The 11039-nt window shown below is 37.5% G+C and overlaps 2 protein-coding genes across 3 annotated transcripts; both read left to right on the forward strand.

Annotated features, from left to right (window-relative positions):
* Positions 1-3073: 3073 nt before the first annotated feature.
* Positions 3074-8084, forward strand: LOC112502527 (probable methyltransferase PMT2). Of its 2 annotated transcripts, none has more exons than XM_025106476.1 (7): positions 3074-3277; positions 3979-4630; positions 5308-5518; positions 5622-5910; positions 6348-6737; positions 7071-7148; positions 7242-7694. In XM_025106476.1, the coding sequence occupies exons 2-7, from the start codon at positions 3986-3988 to the stop codon at positions 7474-7476; spliced, it is 1848 nt and encodes a 615-aa protein (XP_024962244.1). In that variant the 5' UTR covers positions 3074-3277; positions 3979-3985; the 3' UTR covers positions 7477-7694. The 2 variants fall into 2 exon arrangements, with proteins under 2 accessions (XP_024962244.1, XP_024962245.1); XM_025106477.1 differs by lacking the exon at positions 3074-3277 and adding an exon at positions 7739-8084 and having other exon boundaries at positions 3986-4630; positions 7242-7515.
* Positions 8085-8952: 868 nt separating this feature from the next.
* On the forward strand, positions 8953-9945 carry LOC112502531 (protein PHYTOCHROME KINASE SUBSTRATE 3-like). The gene has a single exon (XM_025106480.1). The coding sequence runs from the start codon at positions 9010-9012 to the stop codon at positions 9835-9837; it is 828 nt and encodes a 275-aa protein (XP_024962248.1). The 5' UTR covers positions 8953-9009; the 3' UTR covers positions 9838-9945.
* Positions 9946-11039: the final 1094 nt, after the last annotated feature.

The raw sequence follows: 11039 nt of genomic DNA on the forward strand, positions 1-11039 counted from the left end.
AACCAAAGCGAATGTCTTCGTAATAGATTTTTATTTTTATTAGATTCGTTTTAATCGAAATTATGTTCATTACGATGTGTTGTGTTTTTTATACTTCATCTTGTATTGATAACTTTTTTCTTTAATTGCACCACGTGTTCATAGCATAGATGTTATGTATTCATATTATTTCTACGATATTCTTTCACTATGTGGCTTGTTCATGTTCATCATTCGTTCATACGTATTATGTTCATATTTTATTCATATTGTCATATTGCCGACTTTTACGAATCATGAACCATTGTGTTCATGTTACTTCTAGCGTCGGGGTTATGTGTTCATATATTTTATACGATATGAACAAGGGATGAACAACCTCATAAGACCAGAAACATATATGAACAAAGGGTGAACCTTAAACGGTGTGGATGCAATGCATGTATAAAACTCCAATTGACAAAGGATCGCTCTTGAATGTGTTTATAATGAAGGAACTATTGTTCACAAGCTGTTCATATTGTGTTCGTACCTGTTTTTTTATTTATTCCATTTTGTATAACGGTTATTCTTATTATATTTATAAATGCTATCAGTCCAAGTTCATATATATGTCAATTTTTTGTTCGTATTTGACACAATGGTTCATATATATATATATATATATATATATATATATTGAAAGGTTCATTTGAGAAGTGGTAAACTTGAATTCGAAACACATGAGCCACTTTTAGAATATGTTGATGTTCTATCTGAACTCTTCCATTTCGCTAGTAGTACACACACACAAGATGTTTGAAATAAATCTCATTTGCCATGAAATAATCGTTCATACATTTAAACTTCGTACTATTATCGCTATAAGCAATTTCAAGTTTTGAGAAAACTATGCATTGTTCAATCATGGCAAAAAAAAAACGACATAAACATCTTAATTATCAATTAACAAATAGACCACACAACTCAAAAATAATCATCCATGATAGTTGGAAAATAACGAGCACCAGAGGAGGAAGTTTCATCATACTGACTCAATTAATCATATTGTATCAATTTAAAACAGGGAGTTGATTTATTTTAACTTGAAGAAAATTTATCTCTAGAACGTTTAGCACATTAACGAATTTCACATATTTTATTTAACCGCCCCTATTATTGCTAAAAAGGAAGTAACTTTACCAATTCTTTCAGAAGAATGACCTAATCGACTATGCCATAGCTCTAACGGCATCTACTTATCAATTGCAATTACTTGCTCTTTCAATCATTGACGAATGTAGTAAAGTTCATCCTGTCTCTCACTTGTGTTAATCACCTCCCTCGAATGAGAGTGTGTATGGCACATAAGTTAGGGTTAAATTAGACAAACCAATTGAGATTATCATTAAGTTGTGAAAACTGAAATCAGATTGCAATTGACTTTGGAAACAAAAAGAACATGTTGGGGGGGGGGGGATAATAGTATTTGTCAATCTCATGACCCCATCCTTGGTAGCGTCGTAGTCACCATCGCTTTGACCATTTAGAAGCCGCACTGGATATGGCAAGACTTGTTTGGCATCAATTAAACAAGATGTCAGTTTAGAGCATACCAAAGAGTCATTGCCTCAACATCATCCGGGTTATTGGTACAACTTAGGGGCTGTTTGTTTACGTCTGAATGATACCATTAAGACTTTAAGGTCTGATTCGGTCAGACATTTTCTTGTTTGGGTAGGTTTTTAAAAAGGTCTGAATGAAAACTTTACATCTGATTCGCTCCTTCACCCACAACCCCTCCATAYGATTCAGATGKGAAATTTTGACAGGTTTGCCCTCCATATTTTTTCTCTAATCATCRTTCCAGATCTGGCTCCATCGATTTCTCCAAGGGACGCTTCTGTTCTATCGATYGATTGTAGGAATCGCACCAGCAAGACCTTCTTCTCGTTCACCATTCTCGCCTTCTTCATCCTCGGTCTGACCTTCTTCTTGTTCACCTGCAAGACCTTCTTCTCGTTCTATCGATCGATTGTAGGAATCGTTCACCTGCAAGATTTCTCCAAGGGACGCTGCTGTAAAGCTTGGCACAACTGCCACCATCGTTGAARACAAAAGGGAGAAGAAAAAAAAAATCTCRGCAAATCTAAAACAAAGGGGAGAAGAAAAAGAAAATCTCAGCAATTTTCTTGGTACAACTCCAGATGCTTCTTCTAGGTTGATGGAGAAACCAACTTTGAGATGACAATCCATGGTTTTATGTATTCCTTCCCACGGTTTTGGTACAATAAGTAATATTATAATATTGATGATAGTGGGGTGAGGTGGTGTTGGATTGTGCTTCCATATTTTCTATCTTCCATTTAGAAATTTCTTTCAAAAATGTTGTCAAATATTAATTTTTATTAAACATAAGATTAAGGGTAAAATGGTAATTTTATGTCATTCAGACGGTTAATTCAGAACAGTTTCCAAACAACTTTTTTCTATCTGATACTAAATCATACAGAGTCTCTTAATCATTCTGACCACTTAATCATACTGCACTAAACCATTCAGCAACTGCCAAACAACCCCTTAGTTTCATAGGAGATCAAAGGTTCAAAACTCATCAAATGTGAATAACGTGTATGAGTACTTATCATGTATAAATATTATATACTTAAAAGAACATGATCAGAGCATCCACTATCAATTTTCAAACAAAACTTCGATAGATCTTGAGACGGGTTTCGTCCATGACTTAAATCATGTCAATTCTGGGTTCAATCTCTTGGTCTTGACCTCGATGAAACAAAAAATAACATATTTATTCAAAATAAAAATAATATAAAACCTAAAATAATCTTCCATATACAGGTAAAATTTCTTAAGGATTGGTTTCCTAATTTAATTAGTAATTTAAAATAAATATTATGAATTTTATTTATTTTATTGTTGTCAAATGATTAAACTCACCGATCTTTAAAATTATTTTTCACATTAAAAACAAAATAATTATCATAAAAATGAGGATCAAAATTGAAGAGAAAATAAAGGGATTGATGGTCAATAGACGCGGGGGGGGGGTCTCCAGTCTCCTTTAGAATCCAAACAAAAAAGTCGAGTTTCGTAATCATAATCATCATCGAATACCCAAATTCCTCTTCCATTTATTGAAGACCCATCTCCCCAATCGTCACAGACATCTGCCATAATCGCTAATTATCTTGTAACACGAAACCGTACTCCCAGTTGATGTTCTAAATACTGTAACCCACTATGTTTTGATCCAACCAAATCGGCTACAAGATCTCCATTATCGGCTTCAAGATCCGTAAGATTCTCCATCACTTTGATCTGCTTTTCTTCTTGTTATTACCTTATACCTAATTGGGTTCAACTTCTGTATTGTACTTAGTGGAGTTTGAATATTTTAATCGGTTTGAATGTCGTTCTAGAGAACCGAACCGAATCGAATCCAATAATATCTTTTTCATCTGGTTAAGGATTCTACACTCCTTTCGGTGTGTGGTTGAATGTCCTTTTACTCCGTTCCAGATCTTAAAGATATTCATGGTTGATGAAGTTTTTCCGAGGTTTTAGGAATCTTTTGTTTGTGTGGTAGTACTAGAGTGCTTCTAATTATAGAACTTGATTAGTTTAATGGCTGCCCAGAACTCAAAGATCTTAACTTTGAATACCCTTTTCTCTCTGACTGCCTATAAATTCTTCATATGCTTGTATTTTTTCTTATAAAATGCTAAGCACGAAATTATGAGATATTTAGAACAGGGGAAAGGTTATCTAACATGCTTATAAAGTGTTCGATGAAACGACCAGTGTTAGAATAGCTATTGGTTTACTTTATAACCAGTACTCGTAGATAAACTCACAAAGGACTCTTCTTTATAGGTTGATCAGGCATGTAGACATAGTTATAGAAGATCTAGAAGACACTTTGTGGCCTGTAAATCAAACTTAGATTCCGAAAACTTTTGGGCAACTGCATTTTAATTTCTTGAATAAATGTTGCAGGTCACTCATGGCAACTAAAGGAAATCCAGGAGACAATAGAACCAGGAGGTCCTTTTCAATATTTATAGTAGTTGGTTTATGTTGCTTCTTCTATCTACTGGGTGCGTGGCAAAAGAGTGGGTTTGGTAAGGGAGACAGCATAGCTCAAGAGGTAACAAAAAGCGCTGATTGTAGTGTTCTTTCCAATCTAAATGTTGAGACCCATCATGGTGATGGCATGAAGAGAACCAATGATCTACAACTAGAAAACAAGGTTTTCCAGCCATGTGCTGACCGGTTCATTGATTACACACCCTGCCATGATCAAATGCGTGCAATGACTTTCCCTCGAGAAAACATGAACTACAGGGAGAGACATTGTCCTCCTGAGAACGAGAAGCTGCATTGTCTTATTCCGGCCCCCAAAGGGTACGTGACTCCATTTCCATGGCCCAAGAGCCGTGATTTTGTACCTTTTGCCAATGCACCCTACAAGAGCTTGACAGTCGAAAAGGCGATACAGAATTGGATCCAATATGAAGGCAATGTTTTTAGGTTCCCAGGTGGAGGAACACAGTTTCCTCATGGGGCTGATGCATATATTGATCAATTGGCTTCTGTCATCCCAATAGGCAATGGAATGGTTAGAACTGCACTGGACACTGGCTGTGGGGTAAGTAGAGTTTTTGTTTTCTCAATGGTTCCTTATGCAACTTCTGCTTACATTTAGTTTTAGTCTTACATTGGCAAGACTTTGACCATTCATCTTCTATATATGTTGGAACCTATCTTCCCTTCTCAATATGGTATCAGAGCCAAAGGCTACTGGAGTCGACACTGGGGCAATCTATACCTGTCTATACCCCTCACCCATCTAGCCATCTCTCTACACTCTGGGACAATATGTGCCCATCTAGCCTCCATTGGAGGGGGTGTGTGTTGGAGTCCCACATCGGTTAGACTTTAACCATTTCTCCTCCATATATGTTGGCTCTTTTTTTATTAACCTGGATATCCAACCTACTATGCGAGCCGACTAATCCCAGGGCGACCATTTGCTTTGTGGGTAGCCCGGAGTCACTGCATTTGAACCTCCGGCCACAAGGGGATTTTTATTCCTCCTTGGATTGGAACCTGGTACCTCCAGGCACTTTTGACCTCTGGAGCCCAAGCTCAAACCAATTAGGCACCATCCTTGTGGTTATCAAGGGCTCTTTTGGAGAGTAAACTAATGGGTTCCACAGATTCTCACACATCTAATCTTCATGCTTTTTTGATGCTTTTGTGAAAATATCTTGTACTATATTCGTTCTTATTGTTTTAGATTGTTAAATCTTTTGGTGTGCATAGGTTGCAAGCTGGGGTGCATACCTATTTAAAAGAAATGTGATAGCCATGTCTTTTGCACCAAGAGACTCACATGAAGCACAAGTTCAATTTGCTCTCGAAAGAGGTGTCCCAGCAATCATCGGCGTTCTTGGAACTATAAAGCTTCCATATCCTTCGAGATCCTTTGACATGGCTCACTGTTCTCGGTGCTTGATACCATGGGGCGGAAATAGTAAGCTCCTAAATTCCAATCTTTGTTATAAACAATGGTATTAGAGATTCATCCCTAGTAAATTTACATGGATATAAATAGCTCAAAATAAAATTTGTGTTAGATGGAAAGTACATGATGGAAGTTGATCGCGTCCTGAGACCTGGTGGCTACTGGATTCTTTCTGGTCCTCCGATTAACTGGAAGGCTAACTATAAATCATGGCAACGTCCTAGAGAGGAACTTGAAGAGGAGCAGAAGAACATCGAGGAGATGGCTAAACTTCTTTGTTGGGAGAAGAAATACGAGAAAGGTGAAACTGCTATATGGAGGAAGAGAGTCAATGAAGCCTATTGTCAAGAACGAAACTCTCATGTTACAATGTGTCAATCCACAAATGCAGATGATGTCTGGTATGGAAGCTGATACCAAATTCAATTTTTTCAACTTCCATGCACACACACATGAGACACAAAAGCCTTTGTTAGGCCATGTTTGGCAGCCATAAGCTAGCTTAAAAACAATATTATTTTTTTGAGCTTTATAAATTCGGCTTGTTTGATTAGCCATAAGCCTGTTGATAAGCTAGTCTTTTTTAAACACTACTTTAAGTAGGCTTTAATAAGCTCCAGGGGCTTTTTTCTTTTCTAATGATGCCCATTATCTTGTTCGAATTAATATTTTCACATGTCCAGGATATTTTACATATGTCATCTGCTTATCGGCTAATAGCTAGCTTATAGTCGGTAACCAGCTTTTCAGCCAACAACTAACTTCTTATTAGCCAATAGTTAGCTTATCAGCTAGTTTTCCAAAGATATCCTTAATGACCAAGCAACCTTTTGTGTAGGTACAAGCAGATGGAAGCTTGTGCAACCCCATATCCGGAGACAAACAACAAAGATGATGTTGCTGGTGGGGAACTAAAACCATTTCCAGAGAGACTCAATGATGTTCCTCCAAGAATCGCCAGTGGGTCCATCCCTGGAATCTCTGTCGAGTCATTCCTAGAGGACAACAAATTGTGGCAGAAGCATTTCAAAGCTTACAAGAGGGTGAATAAGATAATTGACTCGGGGAGGTATCGTAATATTATGGATATGAATGCAGGTCTTGGAAGTTTTGCTGCTGCACTCGAGTCTTCCAAGTCATGGGTTATGAACGTAATGCCGACCATAGCCAAGAAAGACACTCTTGGCGTGATTTTTGAGCGAGGCTTGATTGGCATCTATCATGACTGGTAAATCTTGAAACCTATATGCTTCTGCTATTGTATTTTTGAGCGAGGCTTGATTGGCATCTACCATGCTTTTGCTTTTGAAAACATGTGAACCAACTATTCGTGCTTTATTCATGATGAAAGTTATTCATAATGGAAAAGCATATCATATAATGGAAGTGCATAATATTCATGATGAATAATAATAATTATTATCCAGGGTTATTCGTCGATCCTCAAAATATTTATGGTTCTCAATTGAACTTCCTATGTAAAATATTATGGTTCACTTATTCTTGCAAACTATACATGGACGTCCTCCCATTATACACTCCTCTGGATCTTGTTTTTCAGGTGTGAAGCCTTCTCAACTTACCCAAGGACATATGACCTGATTCATGCCAACGGTCTTTTCAGCTTGTACAAAGACAAGTAAGTTGTTTATTCATCAAGATTTAGTAAATATCGTCTGTTTGCCTTAAAAAACCAAACTTTTTGTAATCTGAATGGTGGACATACATGTAGGTGTAGTTATGAGGACATTCTTTTAGAAATGGACAGAATTTTACGACCCGAGGGTAGTGTTATAATCCGTGACCATGAAAAAGAAGTGAAAAAGGTGAAAAGTATCCTTTCTGGCATGAGATGGAACACAAAAATGGTGGATCATGAAGATGGCCCTCTGGTCCCTGAGAAGATACTATTTGCTGTCAAACAGTATTGGGTTGCAGGTGACAATAACTCCACATCTTCAAGATGATCGATGAAGACAATGGATTTAAATGTCTTTTTTTAAAAGGTATTGTTTGTTTCTGTTAGCAACCATTTTAATTATGAGATTGAATGTAGTTTCTTCAGATTTAGTGGCGACTTTGGTATAGGGTAATTCGAGGTTCTTTGTGTAATTTACTCTATTGTATTCACGCCCTTCTCAATTTTGATTTTATTTATATCTTTCAACCATTGTTTTTGGGGTCACATTATTAATTAATTATATGTTATTATTCTGAAAAAATGTTCAGGATGTCATACAGAGAGAGAAAGACAAGTTCAAACGAGAATAGTGAGCATATAAGATGACAGAACAACCAAATCACACATGTGACCTTGGCTGCTACCTAGGTCATGGGCTATGTTGCCGGCATGCACTTGTGTTAACCATTTCCTATAATTACATGTGATTTTACCGTTCTCGTGTTCTGTTATTTCGACCATGTTCTTATTTGATTCTTAGTTATGGGGACAAGTTTAGTTCGGAACCTAATTTTCATTAAGAATCAGGGGACCATCCACAACCTAACATTGCATGTGGCATATTTGTTAGAAATATAGACGTATTATTTATCATGAATATTGTAACATATTCATTGTAAATGTGTGATTCATGATGAATAACTTATCCATACTTATTTTGAATATGTGATTAATGACGAATAATACTTATATATTCATAATGAATATGGTGTTAATAATGAAATATTCATCCTAAAAAAGAACACTTAATGTGTCTGGTCGGTTCCTGGGTTCCTAACAATCGCCTGCACACCTCTAGGCCCTCATTTGTATCATCACATGTGATAAGGGTGTTCTCGATGTGATATTATAATCCATCATTTATGATGCACATGTGATACTAAATTAGAGATGTCGATGATCTTTGGAGCAACCTTGGTCATGGGTCAAGTTACTGTACTGGTTAAGGATTGGTCACAGGTTTCCATCAATGGAGGAACATACAACTAAGCAAGAATGTTTGATCACCCTGTAATCAATGAAATCATCCACATTCTCTATCGATTGCACTTGTTCGTCGTGGTCCATTCGAATGGCTCGATGACCCTTAAATTAAATCCCCAGATGGAACCACTTGCTCCAACCATGGCCACCAACACCTCCCACTCCTTTTCATTCTATTCTTCAATAATAAGCATATATTTATATTCAGATGCTATCACATTTATAACACATCTACTCTATTAACTTCTTCCATATATCAAAAACCTCAAGCCACAAATTATCATCATACCAGCACTAATACACCGGACCCATTACAACTCTTTCTATCATTCTTTTTCCCTTTAAAAGAAAAAGCCTAAAACCATCTAGAATGCAAGTTTTTTTTCTCTCCTATTCATAAACTTCATCCCTCAATTAGAACAAAAAGCTAAAAAACGCGATGGGAACCGAAGACGACTTGAATGATCTTCGTGTAGCTTCGTTTTCTTGCTACCTTAAACCCTTAGAGCGTGTGGTTAATGTCTATGATGGTGGTGATCGTAAGTTCTCAGCAGACATGGCGGTTTTGGATCTGCAGCGGCTGAAACCGAGCGTGTTTGTGGCAAGAACTCCGAGTATTACTTCTGAAACAAGCAGTTGGAGCAACAGCCAGGGTACGCTGCTGCAACGGAATACGTCTCAGGTGAAGCCGAGTGGTCGAGCGTTCGGTAAGCGGTTCTTCCACGCTTGTACAGGGCCGTGTTCGACTAGAAAAGATGTTTATGTCCACCAAAGCATCAAACAAGGAGATCAGTTTGCATTCCCGGTTCTGAATAATCCCACCATCGAGATCTTGACAGCGAAAAAGGAAGAGGAAAAAGTGCTCGAAGAGTTGCCTAGGATGTCGCTCGAAGTTTTTGGGTCAGGAACCATAAGCAAAGGTGACATAGCAAAAAACCTGGTAAGAAAAATGTCGATTTTGACTTGGGATGCAATTCCGAAGAGCAAAGAGAGTCTAATATGTGACGATATGGCTAGCGAGGCTAGCTCGGATTTGTTCGAGATAGAGAATATCTCTAGAAGCGGATGGCAACCCGATCAGTCAAGCTGTGTCATGAGTCCATCAACGCAGTATGCTCCTAGCGAGGCGAGCATTGAGTGGAGTGTTGTCACAGCAAGTGCAGCAGAATTCTCATCTGTTTGTTCCGGATATGATCACGAAAAACATGCAGCTTATAATACAACCTCCAACAATAATAGAACAAGAGACCAAACCAAGATCGAGCCAGCAAAAAAGTCCCAGAAAACACGGGCTAACGGTTTGTTGGGATGCAAGAGTAACAAATCTGTGAAAGTAGCCGAACCCGTGTATAGAAATAGTACTACCGATAAACCGAAACATTAGATACAACCGGTTGTACGTATGATCTATGCGTATTAGAAAGTTGTATTATCTGTACGTACGTGTATTCTGTAATAAGTTCAATTAAGGTGTGTTTTGGAATGGATCAAAGTGTGTGTTTTTCCAATAGTAAGTGACCATTCTTGTCTAGAAAATATCGGAATGGAAGTGCAATTGGAGTCTGGACCATATCTTTTTGGTGCTTATTGCTTTAGGTTTGAAATAATTGATGATTGAGCTAGGAAGAGGGCCTACGACCATCGACCAATGCTTCATAAAGTGACGACATTTATGTCTTGTTGCCGGCGATGTTGATGCCGGTTTCCTTTTCTGATCAGTTTGTGTCGGAAGTTGAACCAGCAATCATCGGAAAAAGTACACGTTTTAGGTGATTATACATGTAGCTGGGGTTTGATCTTCGAGCCATGGAGGAAGAAGGTGGGATCCCCAGAAAACATTGCTAAAATATATAAAATTTGGGCTCAAATTATTGGGGGTCTTGTTTAATATCTACAAAGGATAAATGGATCGAGAAGCGTGTTGATGGAATGAAATGGACAAACGACTTTTGAATGTCAACCAAAAGGGAGGTTGAAATGGGGTATATGCAGCATAAAGATGAGACCTCATGTTTCTGTCTGTCTCAAATCTTTGCACTCCCCAAATTGCCGTTTATGTCAATCAAATTAACACCAACGCAACGCATGATACAGAACATGGATCACTGTTCCATATTTGACATAATTGATTTTTATGTAGAATAAACATTATATTTATCCATGAAACTTTATACTTGTAACATCCGTTATTTTATGCTAACCACGACATCCGTTATATTTACTCAGTAAAGAACAGATTCAATCATTAATGACGCAGATCATAACCGAAGGACAAGATTGAAGACATATTAATGATCCAGCAGTTATCATCATTAAAAGACATCAAAACAGCCATTTCAAAGTGCTTGCATATAAACCAAAGTTGTATTCAATCACAGGGACACAAAAGAAGTACAAGCTACACCAAGAAGCTACAATCAAAACCCCTTAGAAGCACTCTCGACCGTAATATGCTAAACACTGGTAATTGCTCTCAAGATTGAATGATTTCATTGATGAGCACGAAGGCCTTTTAAATACACAAAGGAATAACAGAAAATACGAACAATAAGGAAGGACTAAATTGAAATACATAAGCAGCTAAAG

Source organism: Cynara cardunculus, unplaced genomic scaffold (assembly GCF_001531365.2).
Source record: "Cynara cardunculus var. scolymus isolate 2C unplaced genomic scaffold, CcrdV1 Un_Scaffold_1543, whole genome shotgun sequence".
NCBI classification, from domain to species: domain Eukaryota; kingdom Viridiplantae; phylum Streptophyta; class Magnoliopsida; order Asterales; family Asteraceae; genus Cynara; species Cynara cardunculus.

Coding starts and splice junctions, on each gene's coding strand:
- LOC112502531 (XM_025106480.1), top strand. CDS start 9,010: ATGGCGGTTTTGGATCTGCAGCGGCTGAAACCGAGCGTGTTTGTGGCA.
- LOC112502527 (XM_025106476.1), top strand. CDS start 3,986: ATGGCAACTAAAGGAAATCCAGGAGACAATAGAACCAGGAGGTCCTTT. Junction 5,519..5,621: donor GATACCATGGGGCGGAAATA/GTAAGCTCCTAA, acceptor AATTTGTGTTAG/ATGGAAAGTACATGATGGAA. Junction 5,911..6,347: donor ACAAATGCAGATGATGTCTG/GTATGGAAGCTG, acceptor CCTTTTGTGTAG/GTACAAGCAGATGGAAGCTT.